Source organism: Triticum urartu, chromosome 1A (genome assembly GCF_056163025.1).
Source record: "Triticum urartu cultivar PI428250 chromosome 1A, HENAU_Tu73, whole genome shotgun sequence".
NCBI classification, from domain to species: domain Eukaryota; kingdom Viridiplantae; phylum Streptophyta; class Magnoliopsida; order Poales; family Poaceae; genus Triticum; species Triticum urartu.
In genome coordinates this window covers 178,307,239-178,330,290 of record NC_141873.1, presented here as the reverse complement: position 1 = coordinate 178,330,290, position 23,052 = coordinate 178,307,239, and the positions used below count along the sequence as shown (strand labels likewise).

General features: G+C 42.1%; 1 protein-coding gene across 5 annotated transcripts; it reads left to right on the top strand.

The window, feature by feature from the left end:
• Positions 1-13,688: 13,688 nt before the first annotated feature.
• LOC147990522 (uncharacterized) lies at positions 13,689-17,573 on the top strand. 5 transcript variants are annotated; one of them, XM_087516913.1, is made up of 6 exons: positions 13,689-14,322; positions 14,884-14,959; positions 15,050-15,136; positions 15,263-15,428; positions 16,311-16,467; positions 17,320-17,573. In XM_087516913.1, the coding sequence occupies exons 1-4, from the start codon at positions 13,917-13,919 to the stop codon at positions 15,318-15,320; spliced, it is 627 nt and encodes a 208-aa protein (XP_087373039.1). In that variant the 5' UTR covers positions 13,689-13,916; the 3' UTR covers positions 15,321-15,428; positions 16,311-16,467; positions 17,320-17,573. The 5 variants fall into 5 exon arrangements, with proteins under 5 accessions (XP_087373039.1, XP_087373038.1, XP_087373034.1 ...); XM_087516912.1 differs by having other exon boundaries at positions 17,317-17,573; XM_087516908.1 differs by having other exon boundaries at positions 15,263-15,515.
• The last annotated feature ends 5,479 nt before the right edge of the window (positions 17,574-23,052 follow it).

Genomic DNA, 23,052 nt, shown 5'->3' with positions numbered 1-23,052 from the left:
ACTTAATATATGCAGCAAAGTATTTACTAGCAAAGTAATATGGAAGTAATAGTAGCAGTGGCAAAAGTAATCCTATATACATAAAAAGTTGATCCCCACTATCATATTTATCTGAACATGCACACATGCCACCTCATCAAAGGCCCACCACTATATGCATGAGAAAAAAATCCATTATTAGTTGATCTCATGCACACTTTTCACCTCACCACACATGACACCTCATCAAAGGTCCACTCAACATGCATGAATTTTTTTCCATTATGTTATGCCACTTATATTCAAAATATTTTCTAACTACACAATAATCAAATACAATATATAATATTTATTTTTAGCTTTAGTTTATATATTATTAATTCAATAATGCAAGCTTCGTACAATCAAATCACCGAAGTATATTGCAATTGATTCCCGCAGCAACGCGCGGGGTATTCTCTAGTAGTATTGGTTTTGTAGTGATTGTAAGAGTGGCAACGGAAAAGTAACTAAGCAAATATCAATATGTGAAAAGCTCGTAGGCAATGGATCAGTGATGGATAATTATGTCTGATGCGATTCCTCATGCAACAATTATAACATAGGGTGACACGGAACTAGCTCCAGTTCATCAATGTAATGTAGGCATGTATTCCAAATGTAGTCATACATGCTTATGGAAAAGAATTTGCATGACATCTTTTGTCCTACCCTCCCAAGGCAGTGGGTTCCTATTGGAAACTCAGGGATATTAAGGCCTCCTTTTAATAGAGTACCGGATCAATGCATTAACACTTAGTGAATACATGAACTCCTCAAACTATACTCATCACCGGTAATTGTCCCGATTATTGTCACTTCGGGGTTGACGGATCATAACACATAATAGGTGACTATTGACTTGCAAGATAAGATCAAGAACTCACATATATTCAAGGAAACATAATAGGTTCAGATCTGAAATCATGGCACTCGGGCCCTAGTGACAAGCATTAAGCATAGCAAAGTCATAGCAACATCAATTTCAGAACATAATGGATATTACGGATCAAACCCTAACAAAACTAACTCGATTACATGATAAATCTCATCGAACCCATCACCGTCCAGCAAGCCTACGATGGAATTACTCACGCACAGCGGTGAGCATCATGAAATTGGTGATGGAGGAAGGTTGATGATCATGATGGCGACAGATTCCCCTCTCCGGAGCCCCAAACGAACTCCAGATCAGCCCTCCCGAGAGAGATTAGGGCTTGATGGCGGATCTGTATCGTAAAACGTGATGAATCCTTGTCCCTGATTTTTTCTCCCCGAACATGAATATATAGAGTTGGAGTTGAGGTCAGTGGAGCTTCAGGGGGCCCACGAGACAGGGGGCGTGCCCCAGGGGGTGGGCGTGCCCCCCACCCTCGTGGACAGGGTGTGGGCCCCCTCATGTTGATTCTTTCGCCGGTATTTTTATATATTCCAAAAATAATCTCTGTGAAGTTTTGAGGTCATTCCGAGAACTTTTATTTCTGCACAAAAATAACACCATGGCAATTCTGCTGAAAAAAGCATCAGTCCGGGTTAGTTCCATTCAAATCATGCAAGTTAGAGTCCAAAACAAGGTCAAAAGTGTTGGGAAAAGTAGATATGATGGAGACGTATCAACTCCCCCAAGCTTAAACCTTTGCTTGTCCTCAAGCAATCCAGTTGACAAATTGAAAGTGATAAAGAAAACCTTTTACAAACTCTGTTTGATCTTGTTGTTGTAAATATGTAAAGCCAGCATTCAAGTTTTCAGCAAAGATTATGAACTAACCATATTCAAAATAACATTTAGGTCTCATGTTTACTCATATCAATGGCATAATCAACTAGCGAGAAATAATAGTAAATCTCGGATGACAACACTTTCTCAAAACAATCCTAATATGATATAACAGGATCGTATCTCTCTAGCCCTTTCTGAGACCGCAAAACATAAATGCGAAGCACCTCTGAAGTTCAAGGACTGACTAAGCATTGTAATTCATGGTAAAAGAGATCCAGGCATACTCAATGTAAACTAATATTAATGCATGCAAATGACAGCGGTGCTCTCCAACTGGTGCTTTTTAATAAGAGGGTGATGACTCAACATAAAAGTAAATATATAGGCCCTTCTCAAAGGGAAGCAGGGATTTGTAGAGGTGCCAGAGCTTGATTTTGAAATAGAGATGAATAATATTCTGAGTGGTATACTTTCATTGTCAACATAACAAATGAGAGATCTCGATATCTTCCATGCTACACACATTATAGGCGGTTCCCAAACAAAATGGTAAAGTTTATACTCCCCCTACCACCAACAAATATCAATCCATGGCTTGTCCGAAACAACGGATGCCTCCAACTAACAACAATCCTGGGGGAGTTTTGTTTGCAATTATTTTAATTTAAGCATGGGACTGGGCATCTCGGTTACCAGCCATTTTCTCGTGAATGAGGTGTGGAGTCCACTCCTCTTGAGAATAACCCACCTAGCATGGAAGATATAGACATCTCTAGTTGATACATGAGCTATTCGAGCATACAAAACATAATTTCATTTGAAGGTTTAGAGTTTGGCACATACAAATTTACTTGGAACGGTAGGTAGATACCGCATATAGGAAGGTATCGTGGACTCATATGGAATAACTTTTGGGGTTTATGGAAGTGGATGCACAAGCAGTATTCCTGCTTTGTACAAGTGAAGGCTAGAAAGAGACTGGGAAGCGACCAGCTAGAAAGAGACTGGGAAGCGACCGGCTAGACAGCGACAATAGTCATAAACATGCATCAAAATTAATCAACACTGAGTGCAAGCATGAGTAGGATATAATTCACCATGAACATAAATATCATGGAGGCTATGTTGATTTTGTTTCAACTACATGCGTGAGCATGTGCCATGTCAAGCACTGGAATCGTTCAAAGGAGGATACCACCCTATCATACCACATCACAACCATTTTAATAGCATGTTGGCACGCAAGGTAAACCATTATAAACTCCTAGCTGATTAAGCATGGCATGAGCAACTATAATCTCTAACTATCGTTGCAAACATGTTTCATTCATAATAGGCTGAATCAGGAACGATGAACTAATCATATTTACAAAACAAGATAGGTCGAGTTCATACCAGCTTTTCTCATCTCAATCAGTTCATCATATATCGTCATTATTGCCTTTCACTTGCATAACCGAAATGGTGTGGATAATAATAATAGTGCACGTGCATTGGACTAAGCTTGAATATGCAAGTATTCAATACACAGGAGAAGACAAGGTAATATGGGCTTTTTGTTAGATCAACAATAATGCATATGAGAGCCACTGAACATTTTAATCAGGGTCTTCTCCCCTCGACCCCCAAAGAAAAGAAAAGAAACAAAACTATTTACACAGGAAAGCTCCCAACAAGCAAAAGAAGAATGAGAAATCCTTTTGGGTTTTTTTTAGTTACTAGTACTACAGGCATGGAAAGTAAACTAGCTAAAAGCTACAACTAATTTTTTGGTTTTTTGTAAGGTTTTTCAAACACACAAGAAGAATGCTGGAAATGAAATATAACTAGCATGGATATTACAATGAAAAAGTATGAGCACCGACAACTGGCATGAGTGTGTGAACATGAATGTAATGTCGGTGAGAAATATGCACTCCCCCAAGCTTAGGCTTTTGGCCTAAGTTGGTCTATGGCCATCGCTCAAAGCTGCCCTCTTCGGTGTACGGAGGAGTGTCCTCTGGGTGCCCCTGGTTGGCGATCTCCTCCAGATCCCACTGATAAACAGAATGTCGATAAGGATCAAGGGGTGGCTCCAGCTTAGGCTATGGAGCTGGTGTCCGGCTCTAGTATGCATAAACGGCCTCCGGCAAAACGAGGTACACGCCTGAAAATATGTTAAACAAAGAGGGTGCAGGCAAGGTAATAACCTCATAGTAGTTTTTATAAAAAATCAATCTATACTTAAGCACCTTCTTCTTATCCTTAACAATAAAATCATGTGCTACCATACTCTTATAATCTAGAAAAATAGGGGGCAACAACTTTTCCTCTTTCTCATAATGCCTAATAGGTCCTAAAGTGTGCAGCAAGGCGCGAAGCAAAGATGCCTCCAATGATGGGGCATTTTGTACGGTTCAGATTTAACCATTGAGCAACAATAGCGCCTAAACTAAAAGTGGTATCACGAAACAAGGCATGGCGCAAAATAACAATATCGGGGGCACTGAGATTTCCACTGTTCCCGCGACCAATTAAGCATCTACTAGCAAATATTGCAAAGTAACGTAGAATAGGAAAATGTATGCTAGTAATTCTTGCATCAGAAACTTTCCTCGTTTTCCCTACAGCAATTGTATCAATAAACCCCTTCACATCATTACGATGTGGTTCCTCTATGCTGCACTCAAAGGGTATCTCCCAGACCCGGCAAAAATCATATAATGACAACTTCTTAACCACATCATATAAGTGAAATTCCACCGAAGGTGGTGATTTCTTAGCATGAAAGTGAAAATTTTGCATGAAAATAATAGTGAGGAGGAGATACTGTTTGCGCTGGTCGCGGAGGAAGTCGATGAGGCCTGCATTCTCAGCCAAATAATAAAAGGCTTCATAAATCCCGGCTGCTCTCAAGAACTCATCACAAGGCCATTCGCATGGCCGAACCTGCGTAGTGCGAGGGTGATTATATTTGGGCTTCTTATTCTCTTCACTTTGCTTATCCTTCGAGCTTCGGCTTGAAGAGCCCCTCAAAAATCTCTTCATCATTTCCTCTGAAAAACTTCTGAAATTTTTAGTGACTCAAAATAAAAGTGGATCAAACTCATAAAGATTGATAGCACCTACTCCTACAAGTGCCTAGAGACCATATCATGCATTAGAACTACTTTTGACCACATAAATTTGGCATGCAAGCTCAAGAACAGGGTCACCTAAGAAGAAAAGAATTGCAATAAATAAAGCACTAGAACAAAAACTAATTGGACCATTGGAGGAGTCACATACCGAAGAACAATCCCCCAAAGAAGTTTTGTGAATGGAGCTTTGAGCTAGGAGATCGAAAATGGCAGCAAGATGAGCTAGAACTCGGGTTTGAGCTGGTGAAGGATTTTTTATGGAGGAAGACGAAGTGTGTGGGTGCAAGAATAAGTGGAGGGGGCCCACGTGGGGTCCACGAGGCAGGGGGCGCGCCCCAGGGGGCTAGGCGCTCCCTGGACCCTCATGGCCAGGTGGTGAGGCCCCCTAGTGTGTTCTCAGTGCCAAATATTCTTAAATATTCTAAAAAAATAATATAATATTTTTAGGACATTTGGAGAACTTTCATTTTCGGAGTATTTTTTATTGCAAGGATAATTCAGAAAACAGACAGAAAATACTATTTTCGCTTTATGTAATCTAAATAATAGAAAGTAAAAGGAGGGTACAAAGAGTTGTGCTTTCTAACTTCATCCATCTCATGCTCATCAAAAGGAATCCACTAACAAGGTTGATCAAGTCTTGTTAACAAACTCTTTCCGAATAACATGAAACCAGGGAATTTTCGAAAAACACTAGGTTACCTCAACAGGAATATGCACATCCCCAACAATAAGGATATCATATTTCTTCTTGACAGTAGGGAGAGGAAATTCAAAACCTCCAATAGTAATCGTCGGAATTTTTCCAATAGAATTGATACTGTGGACTTGAGGTTGTTTCCTCGAAAAGTGTACCGTATGCTCATTACCATTAACATGAAAAGTGGCATTGCCTTTATTGCAATGTAGCGACCAGACCTCAAACAATCTGATCTCTGTGCTTCAGTGTCATCCCTGGATCAGTAATGCTGACATGCACAGTACTTGAAGGATTTATAACAGAGTAGCAATCACACACTTATTATAGCGAGTGTCTCAAAAGAGAACTTATTACAAATAATGTGGCTTAAGGCCATCTAATAACGATAACAATGGAAGGGTTGGAAGATAAGTGAGTCCATCAACTCCAACGACATCACTGAGTATAGAACCACAACCTAAAGGCACCTTACTTGTCGTCTGAAAAGTCTGCAACATGAACGTTGCAGCCCGAAAATGGGTCAGCACATGGATATGCTGGCAATGTATCACATAAAGAGTAATGAACAGAAATAGGGTATAGTACATGCATATATGGCTGGTGGAAAGCTCTATTGTTACTGTTTTGCGTAAAGCCAGTTTTTCCCTACTGCAAAGGAATAAATTTTATTTAACTATCATGGTAGTTGTTGAACATTGAGAGTGTAGACACCCTCTCAATCCCAATTAAACATCATCATTAAAACCCAACAAAATTAAATTAAAGTCACATGATGAGATTCACATGATAATCCAAGTACTACATACTCAAAACATCCATAATCAGGGACACGGCTAACCATGATTAGTTTATACACTCTGCACAGGTTTGCGCACTTTTCCCCACAAGACTCGATCTCCCCCATTGGGATTCTTGCACTACATGGTGTTTGAGAAACGGATGACCGAGACATAGACTTTCAGAAGCGCTAGCACCTTACGATGGGGTAGACCGTTACACCTACTTTCCCCTACATATGCTAGTCTACCACTGTAAGAGTTTGCACGACTTAATCAACTATGCTAGAGCCCATAGTAGCTTGTGGCTGCACACGGAAGTTCCTAGCATGAATAATCTCATGATCCCTTTGAGCCTGGGTGGCGGTCCATAAAGAAAACAGGCAATCGCTGGAATACCCAGGTTCCTTAGTCCACCCAGATGTGTGTTAAAGTTGCCACCTTAAATAAACCATTAATTAACAATCTCACATCTGTCATGGATACACTCACCCAATCCATGTCTACTAGCATAGCATGGCAATATAAGAAAACGTAGAAGTAACTCCCAAGGGTTTGATAATAAAACTGGTAATAGGTACTAACTCATCTACTTCCCATCCCACAATTTAATTATATCCTAATCATGCAATGTTTGAGGATTGATCTAATGCAATAAAACAGGGTAGTAAGAGGTATGATAAAAGTGTTACTTGCCTTGCTGATGATCTATGAAACCTAGAGATTCGAAGTAGCAAGCGGCGCACTCTGGGTACTCTATCGCAAACAAACAAGCACACAATAAGTACTCATCTAATGCATATGTAAAACTCAAATAAGAGATCTAACCAGAAAGTTCAACTTAAGAACTCCGGTTTGCAAAAATAATCAAATCAAACGAAGCAACGAAAGTCAAACGGTGAAAGAAACAAGGTTCGTTTACTAATATGGATCTAAGTCAAATTTTACAGAAGCAAAAACTTGTTTGAGTTGGTTAAATGGAAAGAGGGTTTCGAGATGAAACTCTAGGCGCTTGAATCGTCTGATTCCGATAAACGAGAGAAAAGTTAAACTAAAACGAAAATCGGATTAGAAATCGCGATCAGAAATAATCGCGGAATATCCGAGAAAAAGAAAAAACGACGAACAGGCTAACGAACGAACGTTCACTGTCTGCGGCTAAACGATGAAAACCGTTTGTTAAAATGAACGTACGGACGAACGTCCGCTAAATAAACTAAATCGGGAAAAAAAAATAAACTGATCTAAATAAAAAAACGACCGCGGTTTTTATAAAAAAACCGGGCGGTTGACCGGCGGCGGCGGCGACGAACTCCGGCGGGGCGGCGACGGTCGGTGGCGTGGCGGCGGCGGCGCACAGCGCGAGCGGCGGTGGCAGCGGGCAGCGGCAGCGGCTAGGGTTAGGGCGGGGCTGGGCGGCTCGGGCTGGGCTCCCCCGGTTTATAAAGGCCGGCCGGCTAGAGTTCGGGTCGGGTACGGTCCGGCTAGGTCGGTTCGTTTTTTAATAGTTTCGTGTAGAAAAACAAATAAAAGAAATACTAAACGGACTCCAAAAATCACGAAATAAATTTTCCTCGACTTCTAAAATCAAGCCCGACCAGATGAACATTTATTTGGGGCCTAAATGCAATTTGGAAAAACACGCATTTTTCCTAAAATCAAATAAAACGGCGAAAAACTCCAAAATAAAATCTTATTTGATTTTTTATTAAATCCTAAACATTCCTTTAATTTGGGAAAGTCATTTTATTCCCTCTCACTTATTTTTATAATTGTAATTATTGAAGATAAAATAATTAAATCAAATGATCCTATTTTCAAAATTTGAGAAAACCCCAAATATGAAAATAACGAAACCCCAACTCTCTCCATGGGTCCTTGAGTTGCGTAGGATTTCTAGGATCAAGCCAAAATGCAAATAAAATATGATATGCAATGATGATCTATGTATAACATTCCAAATTGAAAATTTGGGATGTTACAAACCTACCCCCCCTTAAGATGAATCTCGCCCTCGAGATTCAAGTTGGCTGGAAAATAGGTGAGGGTGGTCCTTCAGCAGATCTTCCTCTCGCTCCCAGGTGGCTTCATCCTCGGTGTGGTGGCTCCACTGAACTTTACAAAACCTGATAACCTTGCTGCAGGTGACTCGGCTGGCATATTCGAGAATCTTGACTGGTTTCTCCTCATAGGTCAAATCACTATCCAACTGAATCGCTTCCAGCGGCACTGTATCTCTTAGTGGTGTATCAGCCATCTCTGCGTGGCACTTTTTCAACTGGGAAACGTGGAACACGTCGTGAACTCCTGACAATCCTTCGGGCAACTCCAACTTGTAAGCAACTTCTCCCATACGCTCCAAAACTTTGTATGTTCCCACAAAATGTGGCGCTAATTTTCCCTTAACTCCAAAGCGCTTAATTCCTCGAAGCGGGGATACACGAAGATAAACTCTGTCTCCGACTTCGTAAACTGTCTCCTTGCGTTTATAATCTGCATAGCTCTTCTGCCTGGACTGGGCTCCCTCGAGCCTATCGTGAATCAACTTCACTTTCTGTTTATACTCCTTAATCAAATCTGGTCCAAACAACTGACGGTCTCGAACTTCATCCCACAACAATGGTGTTCTGCACCGTCTTCCGTACAAGGCTTCAAACGGGGCCATCTTCAAACTGGATTGATAACTATAGTTGTAAGAGAACTCCGCATATGGCAAGTTGTCATCCCAACTAGATCAACAATCTAGCGCACAAGCTCTCAACATATCCTCAAAAATCTGATTGACTCTCTCGGTCTGTCCATCGGTCTGCGGATGAAAAGTTGTACTGAACTCTAGCCTGGTACCCAAAGTTTCACGCAACTGATTCCAGAACTTTGAGGTAAACTGGGTTCCTCTATCTGATACAATGCTCCTCGGAACTTCATGCAGACATACGATCCTAGTCGTGTATATCTTTGCCAACTTAGCACTGGTGTAAGTGGTCTTCACTAGGATGAAATGAGCTACCTTCGCCAAGCGATCGACTACAACCCATATTGAGTTATAGCCTGAGCGGGTCCTGGGTAATCCCGTGATAAAATCCATGCCTAGCTTATCCCACTTCCATTCGGGTATCGGCAATGGCTATAGCATTCCGGCTGGCTTCTGATACTTTGCCTTTACTCTCTGACATACATCACAAACTGCTACATACTCTGCAATATCCTTCTTCATTCCAGTCCACCAAAAAGTGTCTTTCAAATCCAAATACATCTTGGTATTTCCTAGGTGAATCGAGTACGGCGAATCATGGGCCTCTTGCAAAATTAACTTCCCGATCTCCGGGTCATTGGGCGCACAAACGCGGTCCTCAAACCATAAGGTATCGTGTTCATCCTCACGAAATCCTTAGCTTTTCCCTTGCTCATTTTCTCTTTAATAGAGGCAATCTCCTTGTCGGTCTTCTGAGCTTCTCTGATCTTATCCATCAGAGTAGACTGAATCTCCAATGCTGCTACATAGCCTCTCGGAACTATCTCCAAACATAGCTCACGAAGGTCCTCGGCTAACTCCTTTGGTAACTCTCCGGTCATTAGTGTGTTGACATGGCTCTTGCGGCTCAACGCATCGGCTACTATGTTAGCCTTTCCGGGGTGATAATGCAATCTCATGTCATAATCCTTGATGAGCTCCAACCATCTTCTTTGCCTGAGATTCAACTCCTTCTGCGTGAAGATGTAATTCAAACTCTTGTGATCCGTGTACACCTCACAATGGTTTCCAATGAGAAAATGTCTCCAAATCTTCAATGCGTGCACTACGGCTGCTAACTCCAAATCATGTGTAGCATAATTCAACTCATGGGGCTTAAGCTGTCGTGAAGCATACGAAACAACTCGTCCCTCCTGCATAAGCACTACTCCAATTCCTCGACATGAAGCGTCGCAATACACCTCATAATCCTTGTGCTGATCTGGCAGAATCAACACTGGCGAGGTAACCAAACGTTTCTTCAACTCCTGGAAACTGGCCTCACATTCCTCAGTCCAATTGAACTTGGTATCCTTCTTCAACAACTCCGTCATAGGTTTTGCAATCTTCGAGAAATTTTCAATGAACCTCCGGTAGTATCCCGCGAGTCCAAGAAAACTACGGATCTCTCCAACTGTTGTTGGAGCTTCCCAATTTTTCACAGTGACAACTTTGGTGGGATCTACTTCTATTCCTTCTCCGGATATAACATGTCCGAGGTATCCAACTTCCTTCAACCAAAACTCACATTTGCTGAACTTGGCGTATAACTGATGTTCTCTGAGCTTACCAAGTACCAAACACAAATGTTCTTTATGTTCTTCTTCATTCTTCGAGTAAACCAGAATATCATCAATGAATACTACGACGAACATATCCAAAAACTCCATAAACACTTTGTTCATCATGTTCATAAAATAAGAAGGTGCGTTAGTCACACCAAATAACATAACCACTACAAGAAATATGTCAACTAGTGACCTTCTGTCAGTGACCCTGAAAGAATTGGTCATAGATCTATGACCATTTGAGACCAATTGGTCAAAAGCTATTCGGGGGGCTCCAAACTCTAAACCATTGCGACCATTTTGGTCAGAAAGGTCGTAATTTCCTTCCATGAAATGGTCATAAAGCAAATAGGGCTAGTCCACTGCCTTATTTCTAGTTGTTAACGACCAATATAGATGGTCATAGCCTTGTAAATTGTGGTGGGTTGCGATGACTAGGCGCCATCTCATCAGTTTTGCCTATGTGTCATGTCCATGTGTCAATTTTTGCCCTAGGTTGTGAAGCAACCTATATTTCTGTTATTCCAAAAATTCCCAAAAAATTCTCATAAATTGTTTGGATCATATCTTCATCAAATATGTCAAAAACCTTCCTTGCCTATTTCAAAAATAATTCAACAATATTCATTTTCCTATTCTGTTCAAAGCAGCACTTTGTGAAGGAAGTACCACTTTGGCATGTCCAAATAATATCCATTTTCTATAATGCTTTCATATGCCCAAATAACCATCCTCCACCAAATGCCAGCTCAATCCATTCATTATTTTGAGCCCAGCTTCAACATTCGTATTTATGTCCAGTGTGGTACTTTGCAAAGCAAGTACCACCTAGGCTCCTCCTTTTGAGCTGAAAATTTGTGAAGACGGTCTTCTTAGTAACTGATCATCCTCAGCCAAAACTCACGCCCATTATCCATGTACATTTCCCGTACCGCTAATCAAAAACTTGGTTGCTAATTCATGTTTGAGCATCGATCGATTTCCTCGTGAGAATCTTAGGTTGTAATTTTCTTCCTAGCACGCACCTGGGGAATGCCCAACCCACTACACATTCCTAGGCCGCCCAAAACACATGGCAACGCCACGGTCACGCGGTGACCACACGTCGGGCATGCGAGTTTATGCGCTCTAGAGTTGGGGCCCTCGGCCACCGCCCAAACCTTGATGCATCGCCACCAAACCATGTATTTATGATTAAATAGGTACTTATGTAAATAGAAATGATTTTTGGAAAAAATAAGTAGCAAAGTATGAGGCAGCTGTAGTTCAAATTTTACCCGCTTCCAACTAAATCGGCGGAAATTTGTCTTTTTCATGAGAGGTGGATCAAAACTTTTTACACCCAACCATTTTATCAATTGTTCATTAAATATGTCCTAGTATTTTAGAAAATTGATTTGGTCCAATTTTGCAACAATTGTTTGGGAGGTCCTTCACAAAAAAACCTCCTTTTGGGCACTCGGAAAATGGAAAATGTTTTTTCGTCCAAAGAAAATGAAAACTTCCTTAGGCAACATTGTTTGCCATTCCAATATGCACCCTTGTGCATAATATGAGATCATTTGAACAAACTATGCCATGAATGTGGCCATAAGATTGATCATTTGGCTTGAAAGCCATTGATCTCCATACGTGATAGCTCGTTTCTGAGAACAATTTTTAAAAATAATTGCCGTATTACAAGTTTGTTATTTTTCCTAGGAACTTGGCCACATATAATGACACAATGCGAAGGTTTCCCAATTTTTTGATTTTTTTTAATTTTTTATGCCCGTTTCAAAATGCGGTCAAAATGGCGGGAATGACCGTTCCTAGATAATGGTTGAATCTTGGAATTTTTTTGGTGTTTCTATGGTTAAATAGATACTTATGTACCTCGAAATGATTTTTGGAAAAAATAAAGAGCAAACTACAAGGCAACTACAGTTCAAATTTGACCCACTTCCAGCTAAATCGGTGGAAATTTGTCTTTTTCACGAGAGGTGGATCAAAACTTTTTACACCCAACCATTTGGTCAATTGTGCATTAGATATGGCCTAGTATTTTATAAAAAATGATTTGGTCCAATTTTGCAACAATTATTTGGGAGGTCCTTCACAAAAAAACCTCCTTTTGTGCACTCGAAAAATGGAAAATAGTTTTTTCGTCCAAAGAAAATGAAAACTACCTTAGGAAACATTGTTTGGAATTCCAAGATGCACCCTTGTGCACAATATGAGATCATTTCAACAAACTATGTCATAAATGTGGCCATAGGATTGATCATCTGGCTTGAAAGCCATGAATCTTCACGCATGATAGCTCATTTCTGAGAACACGTTTTAAAAATAATTGTCGTATTACAATTTTATTATTTTTCTGGTTACTTGGTCACATATAATGACACAATGCGAAGGTTTCCCAATCTTTTGAATTTTTTGAATTTTTTATGCCCGTTTCAAAATGCGGTCAAAACGGCGGGCATGACCGTTCCTAGCTAGTGGTTGAATCTTGGAATTTTTTGGTGTTTCTTGGATTAAATAGATATTTCTTTACCTAGAAATGATTTTTGGAAAAAATAAAGAGCAAACTATGAGGTAGCTACAGTTCAAATTTGACCCGCTTCCTGCTGAATCGGCAGGAATTTGTCTTTTTCATCAGAGGTGGATCAAAGCTTTTGACACCCAACCATTTTATCAATTGTGGATTAAATATGACCTAGTATTTTAGAAAAACGATTTTGTGCCATTTTGCAACAAATGTATGGTAGTTCCTTCACAAAAAAACACATTTTGGTCACTCAGAAAATGGAAAATGGTTCTTTTGAGCAAAGAAAATGAAAACCTCCCAAATCAACATTGTTTGTCATCCCTAAATACACACATGTACAAAATATTGGTTTATTTGAACTAGCTATAATAGGTTAAATGTTTGCCTGAATAAGAGGGTAAAACTATAAGAGAAAAAACAAAAAAAGCTTAATTCTGAATGGTGGAACCAGCTATGGCATGGATCAATGACATGGCAAACATCTGTCCATCCATCCATCCGTCCATCCACCCCTCCGCTCTCTCTCTCTCACACGGCAAACCCCTCACACAGCTAACCCTAGCGATCCACCTCTCCCCTCCCCTCCCCTCGCGCAGCCGCCACCCACCTCCACCACGCCTTCTTCCCACCCACATTACCGCCGCTGCCGCCGGCCTACGCCCTCCCCCCACACCGCCGCCGTGAAACCCCATCCTCACCTTCTCTCCCCGGTCGAGCAGCAGCAGGTCAGGCGGAGGCGGCAGCCAGATCCGCCATGTTGCTTCCGGATCCATGCCTTCCCACCCTTGATTCATCTCTAATCCCGTCGCCGACACCCAACCCCACCCCCACCGGCGACCTCCCTTACACCATCACCGCCGGACCCGTCCTCGCCTCGAGCCACCGCCCCTCTTCCACATATTCTCCGGGCACAGACGCCGCCCCTGCCTCTCAGGAGGATAGAGGAAGGCCCCAGCCTCCACCATGCTCCTCCATCTCCAAGGCCATGGAAGGGGCGGGAGGGCCCATTGCTGCGGATCTACGCCGGGACATGGCGGCGGCGCAAGCGGCGTGCGAGCGGCGGATCGCGCAGGACCGTGCCCGCACCACGGCCACCTCTGCCTTCTCCGGCGCCGTCCTCTCCGCCCGCTCGCTCGCCGAGCACAGCGTCGCGCACCGAAGTACGCGCCTCCCCCATCATCGTTCCTCTTCCGTTCAGGTAGTAGTACAGAACGGCATCCATCACAGCACCAGTTACGTAGATTCAGGGGTAGTAGTACAGAATGATGGATGCATGCATCCATTACAGCACCAGTTACGTAGAGATATTTCTAGGGATTGTGCAACTTTAGCAAAGATCGTGTAGGCATCTTGAAGCCTTGGGGATATACTACTACTGGTACTAGTACTTGTAGTCGATGGATGGAACTGCATGTTCCTCTGCTTGTCGATCCAATTTCCCGGCCGTAAGTGCTGCTTCTTGTATTTTTCTGCCAAGTCCTCTAGACGCACAGAAGCTACTTGTAGTCGCTGGACAGTAGACTCTGTTGTATTTAGGAATTAGTTGTGATTACTAGTTAGATTCAATGTTTCTCGCCATTGAATAGAACTATGAACCACTTTGATATCTTATCTTAAAATGTTTTATTTGTGCCTCCTGATTGATTACTAGTGTTTCCTGGTTAGCACTAATGTTCCAGACCTAGGTGTACTCATGTGCTTCTCATGGATATGTCTTTCAGGTGTACATCAAGAAGCAGAAGGCAAGGGCGTACTCCTAGCGTTTCCAAGTCCAGTTCAAGAGAAGGCGCTATATGTGTTAGCACCTGCCTCTCCATGAATCTGCTACTTCTGTCATTTGACAGTGATTCTGATTGGCTGATTTTCCTTTCTCCCTTGTTTTCTCAGGGGGAAGACCGACTATCGGTCCAGGCTGAGACCAACCAGGACAAGGACAAGTACAATACCCCCAAGTACCGTTTTGTTGTGCGATTTGTATCCTTGAAAGATTCTTCATCTGTTCATCATAGTTTGTGCACTTCTCAATTATCTATATATGTTGCTTATGTTGCTTATTATTACCATAGAGTCATGTTGTATCTCTTAACATTAGTACTTTAGACCAACAAGGATGTCACTGCTCAAATTGTTTACGCTACCATTGCTGGTGATGTCGTAATGGCCGCTGCCTACTCCCATGAGTTGCCTTGCTATGGTCTTGAAGTTGGCCTCACCAACTATGCTGCAGTTTGATTTTAGCTACTGAATGAATGTGCAAATGCATGATGTGAGCATATGCATGCCTCTTTTCTAATCTATTTTTCTGAATGCATGATGTAGCCTACTACAGTGGTCTGCTTTTGCGCCATAGAAGGTTGTTCCCCTGCTCCCTCCTCTGCCTTCCCCCATCATGATGTAGCCTACTGCAGTGTCTGAGATATTCAGTGAACTGTGTGGATGCCTGTTCGGATCTAGTGCAAATCTAATTGGTGCCTAGTTCGGGGATTCGGGAGGCGTTTCTTTCTTTAATTGTCGAGCTGCAAAGGGACATTTTCGGCAGTTCGGTTGAGATGTTGTTGTAGCCCCAGAGAATTAAATCTGTCTTGTGATGCTGCTTTGTTTTAAGTGTTGTTTAATGCTTGCTGTCACATTGCACAATTACTAGTACTAGTAGATGCATAGTTATACTTATTATGGACTAATAGAAATTTCGCTGCTGCTATAGTTAGGTTTGGCTGACTTGTAACAACAGAGTAGTATTTCTACTTGTTTACAATGTTTTTAGGCCCTGGTACGAAAGCTGCCCTTGACAGGAACATAGTACCACAATATATATACACTACTAAATATAGTTTGGCATCTTGTTTTCGTCAATTGCTGTGTTCCTGCTTCCTGTTGTCAAGCCCAAACCCACTGAATTACCTATCTCCGGTCTTCTCTTCATATCGAAGCTCATCAAACATGTCAGCTGTACGCAACACTCTAGCAGTAGCTTTGTTCCGGGCATGTAGCAATCACCCATTTTTTATAGAGCATATGACCAAATGCTAATTGACAACATCTAGGTGCATTCATGTTTCATTTATGCGGATTGTATAGGGGAAGTTGTTTCTAACAAATAAGGGGGTCTTTGGTGAAATTGAATAAATAACTTCCCATGTGATTTCAGGTTGTGTTCCCCGGACCTGCTGTTGCTGCTGGTTGTGTTCCCCGACCGAGTCCCCAAGCTGCTGCTTCTGGTTGTTTTCCCCAACCATGTCCCCAAGCTGCATCCTGCTGCCCCTTCCCGGTGCATCCTCAACTTTGCTCCTGGATAGCTACTGCAGGTGAGTCAATTGCCTCCATCTGTTGCTACTACTATTGTAGTTTGGTTGTAGACGCAACTGTTGTAGGTCGGGTGAAATCTTAGTTTGCCTGCCTTGAGATAACGAGAAGGATATAGCGCATAACATTGCTTCGGACATTTGCAATGCATCTCTTAATTTAATATACAAGGTTGGGGTAATTCTGTTATGTTAAGCAGAAATATTGAAATACCAAGTAACTATATATCCACAACATTGTAATCTGGGTACCTTTTATTCAAGGATGTTCAATATCTGCCTCTGCTTCCCAAAGCATATTGATAGTAGAGACATATGCAGAAGCACAAAAGCCGCTTTTGCATTATCACTATTGTTGGTTGCTGCTTTACTAATAACTAGTCAATATACTGATAAGAGAGGGGTCTGATCCTAGCTATAAATGTAGGGGACAGTATGGTATGTGTTCATGTTCACGTTGTTTGTCATGTTCTTGCTAACTGCAAGGGATTGTGTATGGAAAACCAATTATCCAGTCCATTTTTCACAAAAGGATTAGTCTGCTTAATTAGTACTGATGTTTTATTTTACGGAGTAGTTGCTTATTTGGCCAGATTATCTTTCTTGCTTTTGGCATAAGAATAAGCCGATAAGAACATAATATTGATACTATGTGCTATTAGTAAAATGTTCTATTTCCGTGCATCACCTTTCTTGTATGCACGAGTATCTCGTTTTAACTAACTAGAGAACAAAAAATCATTGTACTATGTAAATTTGTGTTATTATTCTAAAGAAATTGCCCTTTTTTGAATGGTCTATTTAGAATATATTGGCTCCAGTGTTTTGATTCTTCTCTTCTGACTCATGTAGCAGGGCGACGGTCGAAGGCGTGATGATAGTTCTATTGCTGTTCTGTTAGCCCAGTGTAGCGAAGGTCATGGCCTAGTCGACTATATCTGTGTGACTGTGATTGTATTTGTATATGTGTTATTACATTAACAGAGTATGTAACCATGTCATATGAGAGAAGGAGCCCAGTATGTAATTTGAAGCTTGTAATTACACTTGTGGAGCTTGTAATTTTTGTTGTCAATGTATCTATAACAGATTTATTCTCGCTGCTGTTATTTGAAGTATTACTTGTGTTTTCTGTCTGTTCTTATTTAAATATGGTTATTTATTCTCTCAAATTGAAATCTGAAGAAAATGATGCTGTCAAAAGAGTCCCACTTGAATAGAACCTGACAATTGGGACCCATCTAACTAGTTTACCTGAAAAAAGAAAAACTAAATTTGTTGAATCAAAAAGGCCATGGCCCAAAAAATGGAAAGGCCAAATTATTGGGCTTGGCCCATGAGGCTGACCTAAATTAATAGAAAAAAAATATATAAAAGGCTGAATTATTGGGCTCGGCCCATATAAACACCCAATTGGACCGGGCCGATTCTAATTTTTGACCTTTTCAATTGGTCGTAACTTTGCCACATCAGATTGCCACGTCGGATCCGACATGGCCTGGGCAGACAGCTAGTGACCAAAACAAAAGTTCATGGGTTCAACGACCTTCTGGTTTGGTCAAAAACGTCTATGACCTTCTCACAGAAAAGGTCGTTAATTTCAATTTGCGACTGCTGGCTTTTGACCTTCTGTTTTTGGTCACAAAAAGGTCGCAAATGAAAAACTATGACCTTTCAGGGACCAATAGTGAGGGTCACAAGTTGACATATTTCTTGTAGTGAACGGTATACTCATACAACCCATACCTTGTGGTAAAAGCTGTCTTAGGTATGTCCTGCTCTCGAATCTTCAACTGGTGGTATCCTGATCGCAAATCGATCTTGGAAAATACCTTAGCTCCTTGCAATTGGTCAAAGAATTCATTGATCATCGGTAGTGGGTACTTATCATCACTTCATTCAGTCCTCGATAATCAACAACCATCCTTAACGGTCCATCCTTCTTTTCCACTAGAAGTACTGGTGATCCCCAAGGTGACGAACTTGGGCGAATATGTCCATTATCCAGTAACTCCTTAATCTGCTTCTTAATCTCCTCCAAATCCTTTGCAGGCATTCTATACGGTCTCTTAGATATTGGTCCTGTGCCTGGCAAAAGCTCAATCAAAAACTCAATATCTCTATCCGATGGCCGGCCGGGAAATTCTTCTGGAAATACATCCAGAAAATCCTTTACCACCGGTACTTCCTCCTGTACAACTCCTGATAAGGAATTTACTTGAGTCCTATTCGGCACATGCCGTGATACATACTTGATCTTTCTTCCTTCTGGGGTGGTAAGTAAAATCGACTTACTGGCGCAATCGATGTTTCCTCCATACATTGATAGCTAATCCATACCGAGAATTACATCCAAACCTTGTGATTCCAAAATGATTAAATCCGAGGGAAACACATGTCTACCTATACTCAATAGCACTTGAAAACATCCTTTACTGGCCATATACTCCGCTCCTGGTGAGCTTACTAACATTGGTGTTCTAAGAACCTTGGTAGGCAGTTTATACTTATCCACGAATCCCCTTGATATGTATGAATGAAATGCACTAGTATCAAAAAGAACGATTGCAGTAAATGACATAACCAAAAACTTACCTATTACTGCATCTGGCCGAGCTTCAACCTCCTCCATGTTAACGTGGTTCACCTGTCCCCTGTTGAAAGGGTTCGGCTTCTTCCCAGAGCTTCCATTGCCATTTCCATTCTGGGTTTTAGGACATTCATTGGCATAATGTCCGGTCTTCTGACACTTATAACATGTGACTTGGCTCAGGTCTCTCTTGGCTGGGGTTGATGGGTTGGTACGGTTCTGACCGTTGCTTCCCCCATTCTGATTACCGTTCTTGGGGCCATTATGATTATGCGAACTCCCTCCTCCATGGATATGCTGCAAATGTACTCCCGATTTTGGGGTAAAACGTGGCTTCTGCTGAGCTCCTGAATTGTACTTCCCTTGTCCATACTTCCTCTTGCGGTTCTCAATCTGCTGCTGCTTCCCTTCAACCATAAGAGCATGATCTACTAGTTCCTGGTAGTTGTTGAAAGTTGCTACCATCAACTGCATGCTCAACTCATCATTCAGTCCTTCCAGAAACTTCGCCTGCTTAGCTGCATCCGTAGCAACGTCATCCGGGGCATAACGTGCTAACTTACTAAAGTCATCCACGTATTGGCCAACTATCCGTCCTCCTTGGCGCAAGTTGCGAAACTCACGCTTCTTCATGGGCATAGCTCCTGCTGAAACAACGGTGGTACGGAAAGCCTGCTGAAATTGGTCCCATGTCACTGTGGCTATAGGGTAGGTGACACTGTAATTCTTCCACCATGATGCTGCTGGTCCATCCAACTGATGTGCGGAAAAACGCACCTTCTCAGCGTCAGTACACCCTGTACTGGTTAACTCCCTTCCAATCTTGTGGAGCCAATCATCTGCTACTATACGCTCGGTGCTACTTGAGAACACCAGTGGATTCAGTCTAAGGAAACCGGTTAAGTGATCAACAGGTGGTGGTGGTGGTGGGTTGTTGTTGTTGTTCCCCTAATTCTGATTCTGGACTAGCAACTGCATCAACGCATTCTGCTGCTGGATCAACTGAGTGAGCTCCGGTGGGAAGGAAAATCCATTGTCACGTCTTGGACGCATTTGATGGGTTTAGAGATTTGTAACGCCCTCGATGCGGCTATATCTCCCACGTGTCGAAGCACGACTTAGAGGCATAACCGCATTGAAAGCAATGTCGCAAGTGAGGTAATCTTCACACAACCCATGTAATACATAAGGGAAAGAGATACATAGTTGGCTTACAATTGCCACTTCACACAATTACATGAATACAACATTACATCAACCAGATACAATCAAGGTCCGACTACGGAACCAAAATAAAAGAAGAACCCCAAATGCGACAAAGGTCCCCGATCGACCCCAACTGGGATCCACTACTGATCAACTAGAACGAAACAACACAAAGGACAAGATCTTCAACGAGCTCCTCCTGAGCTGGGTCGCGTCATCTGCAAGGGCTCATCGGCACCTGCAAGCTGGTTTTGGAAGTATCTGTGAGTTACGGGGACTCAGCAATCTCACACCCTCGCGATCAAGACTATTTAAGCTTATGGGTAAGGTAAAGGTATGAGGTGGAGCTGCAGCAAGCGACTAGCATATATGGTGGCTAACATACGCAAATGAGAGCGAGAAGAGAAGGCAAAGCACCGTCGATACAAATATGATCAAGAAGTGATGCTATAGCAACCTACGTCAAGTATAACTCCAACAACCGTGTTCACTTCCCGGACTCCGCCGGAAAGAGACCATCACGGTTACACACACTGTTGATATATTTTAATTAAGTTAAGGTTCAGGTTTTCTACAACCGGACATTTACAAATTCCCATCTGCCCATAACCGCGGGCACGACTTTCGAAAGTTGAAATCCCTGCAGGGGTGTCCCAACTTAGCCCATGACAAGCTCTAACGGTCAACGAAGGAATAGACCTCCTCCCGAGACATTCTGATCAGACTCGGTATCCCGGTTCTTCAAGACATCCTCGGCAATGGTAAAACAAGTCCAGCAAAGCCGCCCGATGCACCGACATCCTGATGGGAGCTACACATATCTCGTTCTCAGGGCAACACCGGATAGGTCAAGCTACGAGGAAAACCAGCCCTCAAGTTTCCCCAAGGTGGCCCCGCAGGCTGCCCATTTCGGACCAACACTTAGACAAGCACTGGCCCCGGGGGGGGGGGGGTTAAAATAAGATGACCCTCGTGATGCGCGACTCCCAAGGGAAAAAGGCTAGGTGGGAATGGTAAAACCAAGGTTGGGCCTTGCTGGAGGAGTTTTATTCAAAGCGAACTGTCAAGGGGTTCCCATTATAACCCAACCGCGTGAGGAACGCAAAATCCGGGAACATAACACCGATATGACGGAAAACTAGGGCGGCAAGAGTGGAACAAAACACCATACATAAGGCCGAGCCTTCCACCCTTTACCAAGTATATAGATGCATTAATTAAATAAGATATATTGTGATATCCCAACAAGTAAACATGTTCCAACAAGGAACAACATCTCCATGTTCCAACGAGGAACAAACTTCAATCTTCACCTGCAACTAACAACGCTATAAGAGGGGCTGAGCAAAGCGGTAACATAGCCAATCAACGGTTTGCTAGGACAAGGTGGATTAGAGGCTTGGTTTAGCAATATGGGAGGCATGAAAAACAAGTGGTAGGTATCGCAGCATAGGCATAGCAAAAGAGCGAGCATCTAGCAAGCAAAGATAGAAGTGATTTCAAGGGTATGATCATCTTGCCTGAAATCCCGCAAGGAAGAAGCACGAGTCCATGAAGAAGACAAACGGACGTAGACGAACGGGTCCTCACAAATGCGACGTAACCGGAACCAACCCGAAGAAGCAAACACAAGAAAAGAAGCACACAACATAGTAAACAACCAACACATGAACATGGTATGATATGTGGGATGCGATGCATATGCATGATTTGTCAAGGAACGAATGAACCTGGGCTCAATTTGGAAATCCAAGTGTGCCACTGGAAAGGTGAGATGAAATCTCTTGAAAATGATATAAAGAATGCCGGAATCGGAGTTACGGTTTGGAAATGGCAAGCAATTCAAATATGGCCACGTTCTGCAATTTACAGCAAGTAGCCATCTAAATGCAACAAGATTAACATGCTACAGTACTCAAACATGGCAACAAAATACATGGAAGGGATTCATTCATTATGCTTAACAAAAGTATAGCACCGAGCTACGGCCAATTCATACAATAACAGGTTCAAACAAGCATGGCAAAAATGCATTTGGTAAACAGATCTCAGACTTAGTGAAATTAACACTTGTCTGGAATTTCAGATCAGATAGCACTCTTCGGAGCAGCAAAACTACATGCTACAGGACCTAAACATGGCAAAGTAAAGCATGGCATGGAGCTACTCAAATAGCTTAACAAAAGTCCCTTAGTGACCATGAGCGAAAAGAGATCAGAAAATACAATTGCAAGCATGTGAACATGGCAAAAACATAATCAGTTCTCAGACTTAGTGAAAACTGGAGCATGCTGAAAACAGATATCAAGTAGGCATGTTTACGAGCTCGATGCACTCGCTACAGAGCAAGTCATGACAAACTAAGCATACACCCATCAAGAATACACAAAATACAAGCTAGACATGGCAAGAACAATAACATAGCATGCACGTATCAACTACAACATCATCGGCAAAATTGCTAACAAGTAGACAATCTGCCCAGATTCACGAAATAGCAAAAGTAGAGCTCGATTGACTCAAGCTAGGGTGCTCCATAATTGCAAACAAAGGCATGTATGGACAGAGAACTACAAGATTAACAAAACATCCTTAATGATCATCCTCAAAAGAGGCACGGATCACTAGGAAACAACATGAACATATGGCATAATGAAATAAACAGTCCAAGGACTTCGTGGAAATGCTAAGTCCCTGAAATCAGCATTAACAAGTGCCTCACTTTGCAAGCTTGTGCTAGTCACCACACACATCAAAAAAATACATGGGTTGCACCTCTAGAAATATGGCAA

Excerpts from the sequence above, each read along its gene's own strand:
- LOC147990522 (XM_087516913.1), top strand. The coding sequence starts at position 13,917 with ATGTTGCTTCCGGATCCATGCCTTCCCACCCTTGATTCATCTCTAATC. Across the intron at positions 14,323-14,883 it reads GCACAGCGTCGCGCACCGAA|GTGTACATCAAGAAGCAGAA; the intron begins GTACGCGCCTCC and ends TATGTCTTTCAG. Across the intron at positions 14,960-15,049 it reads CAAGAGAAGGCGCTATATGT|GGGGAAGACCGACTATCGGT; the intron begins GTTAGCACCTGC and ends TTGTTTTCTCAG.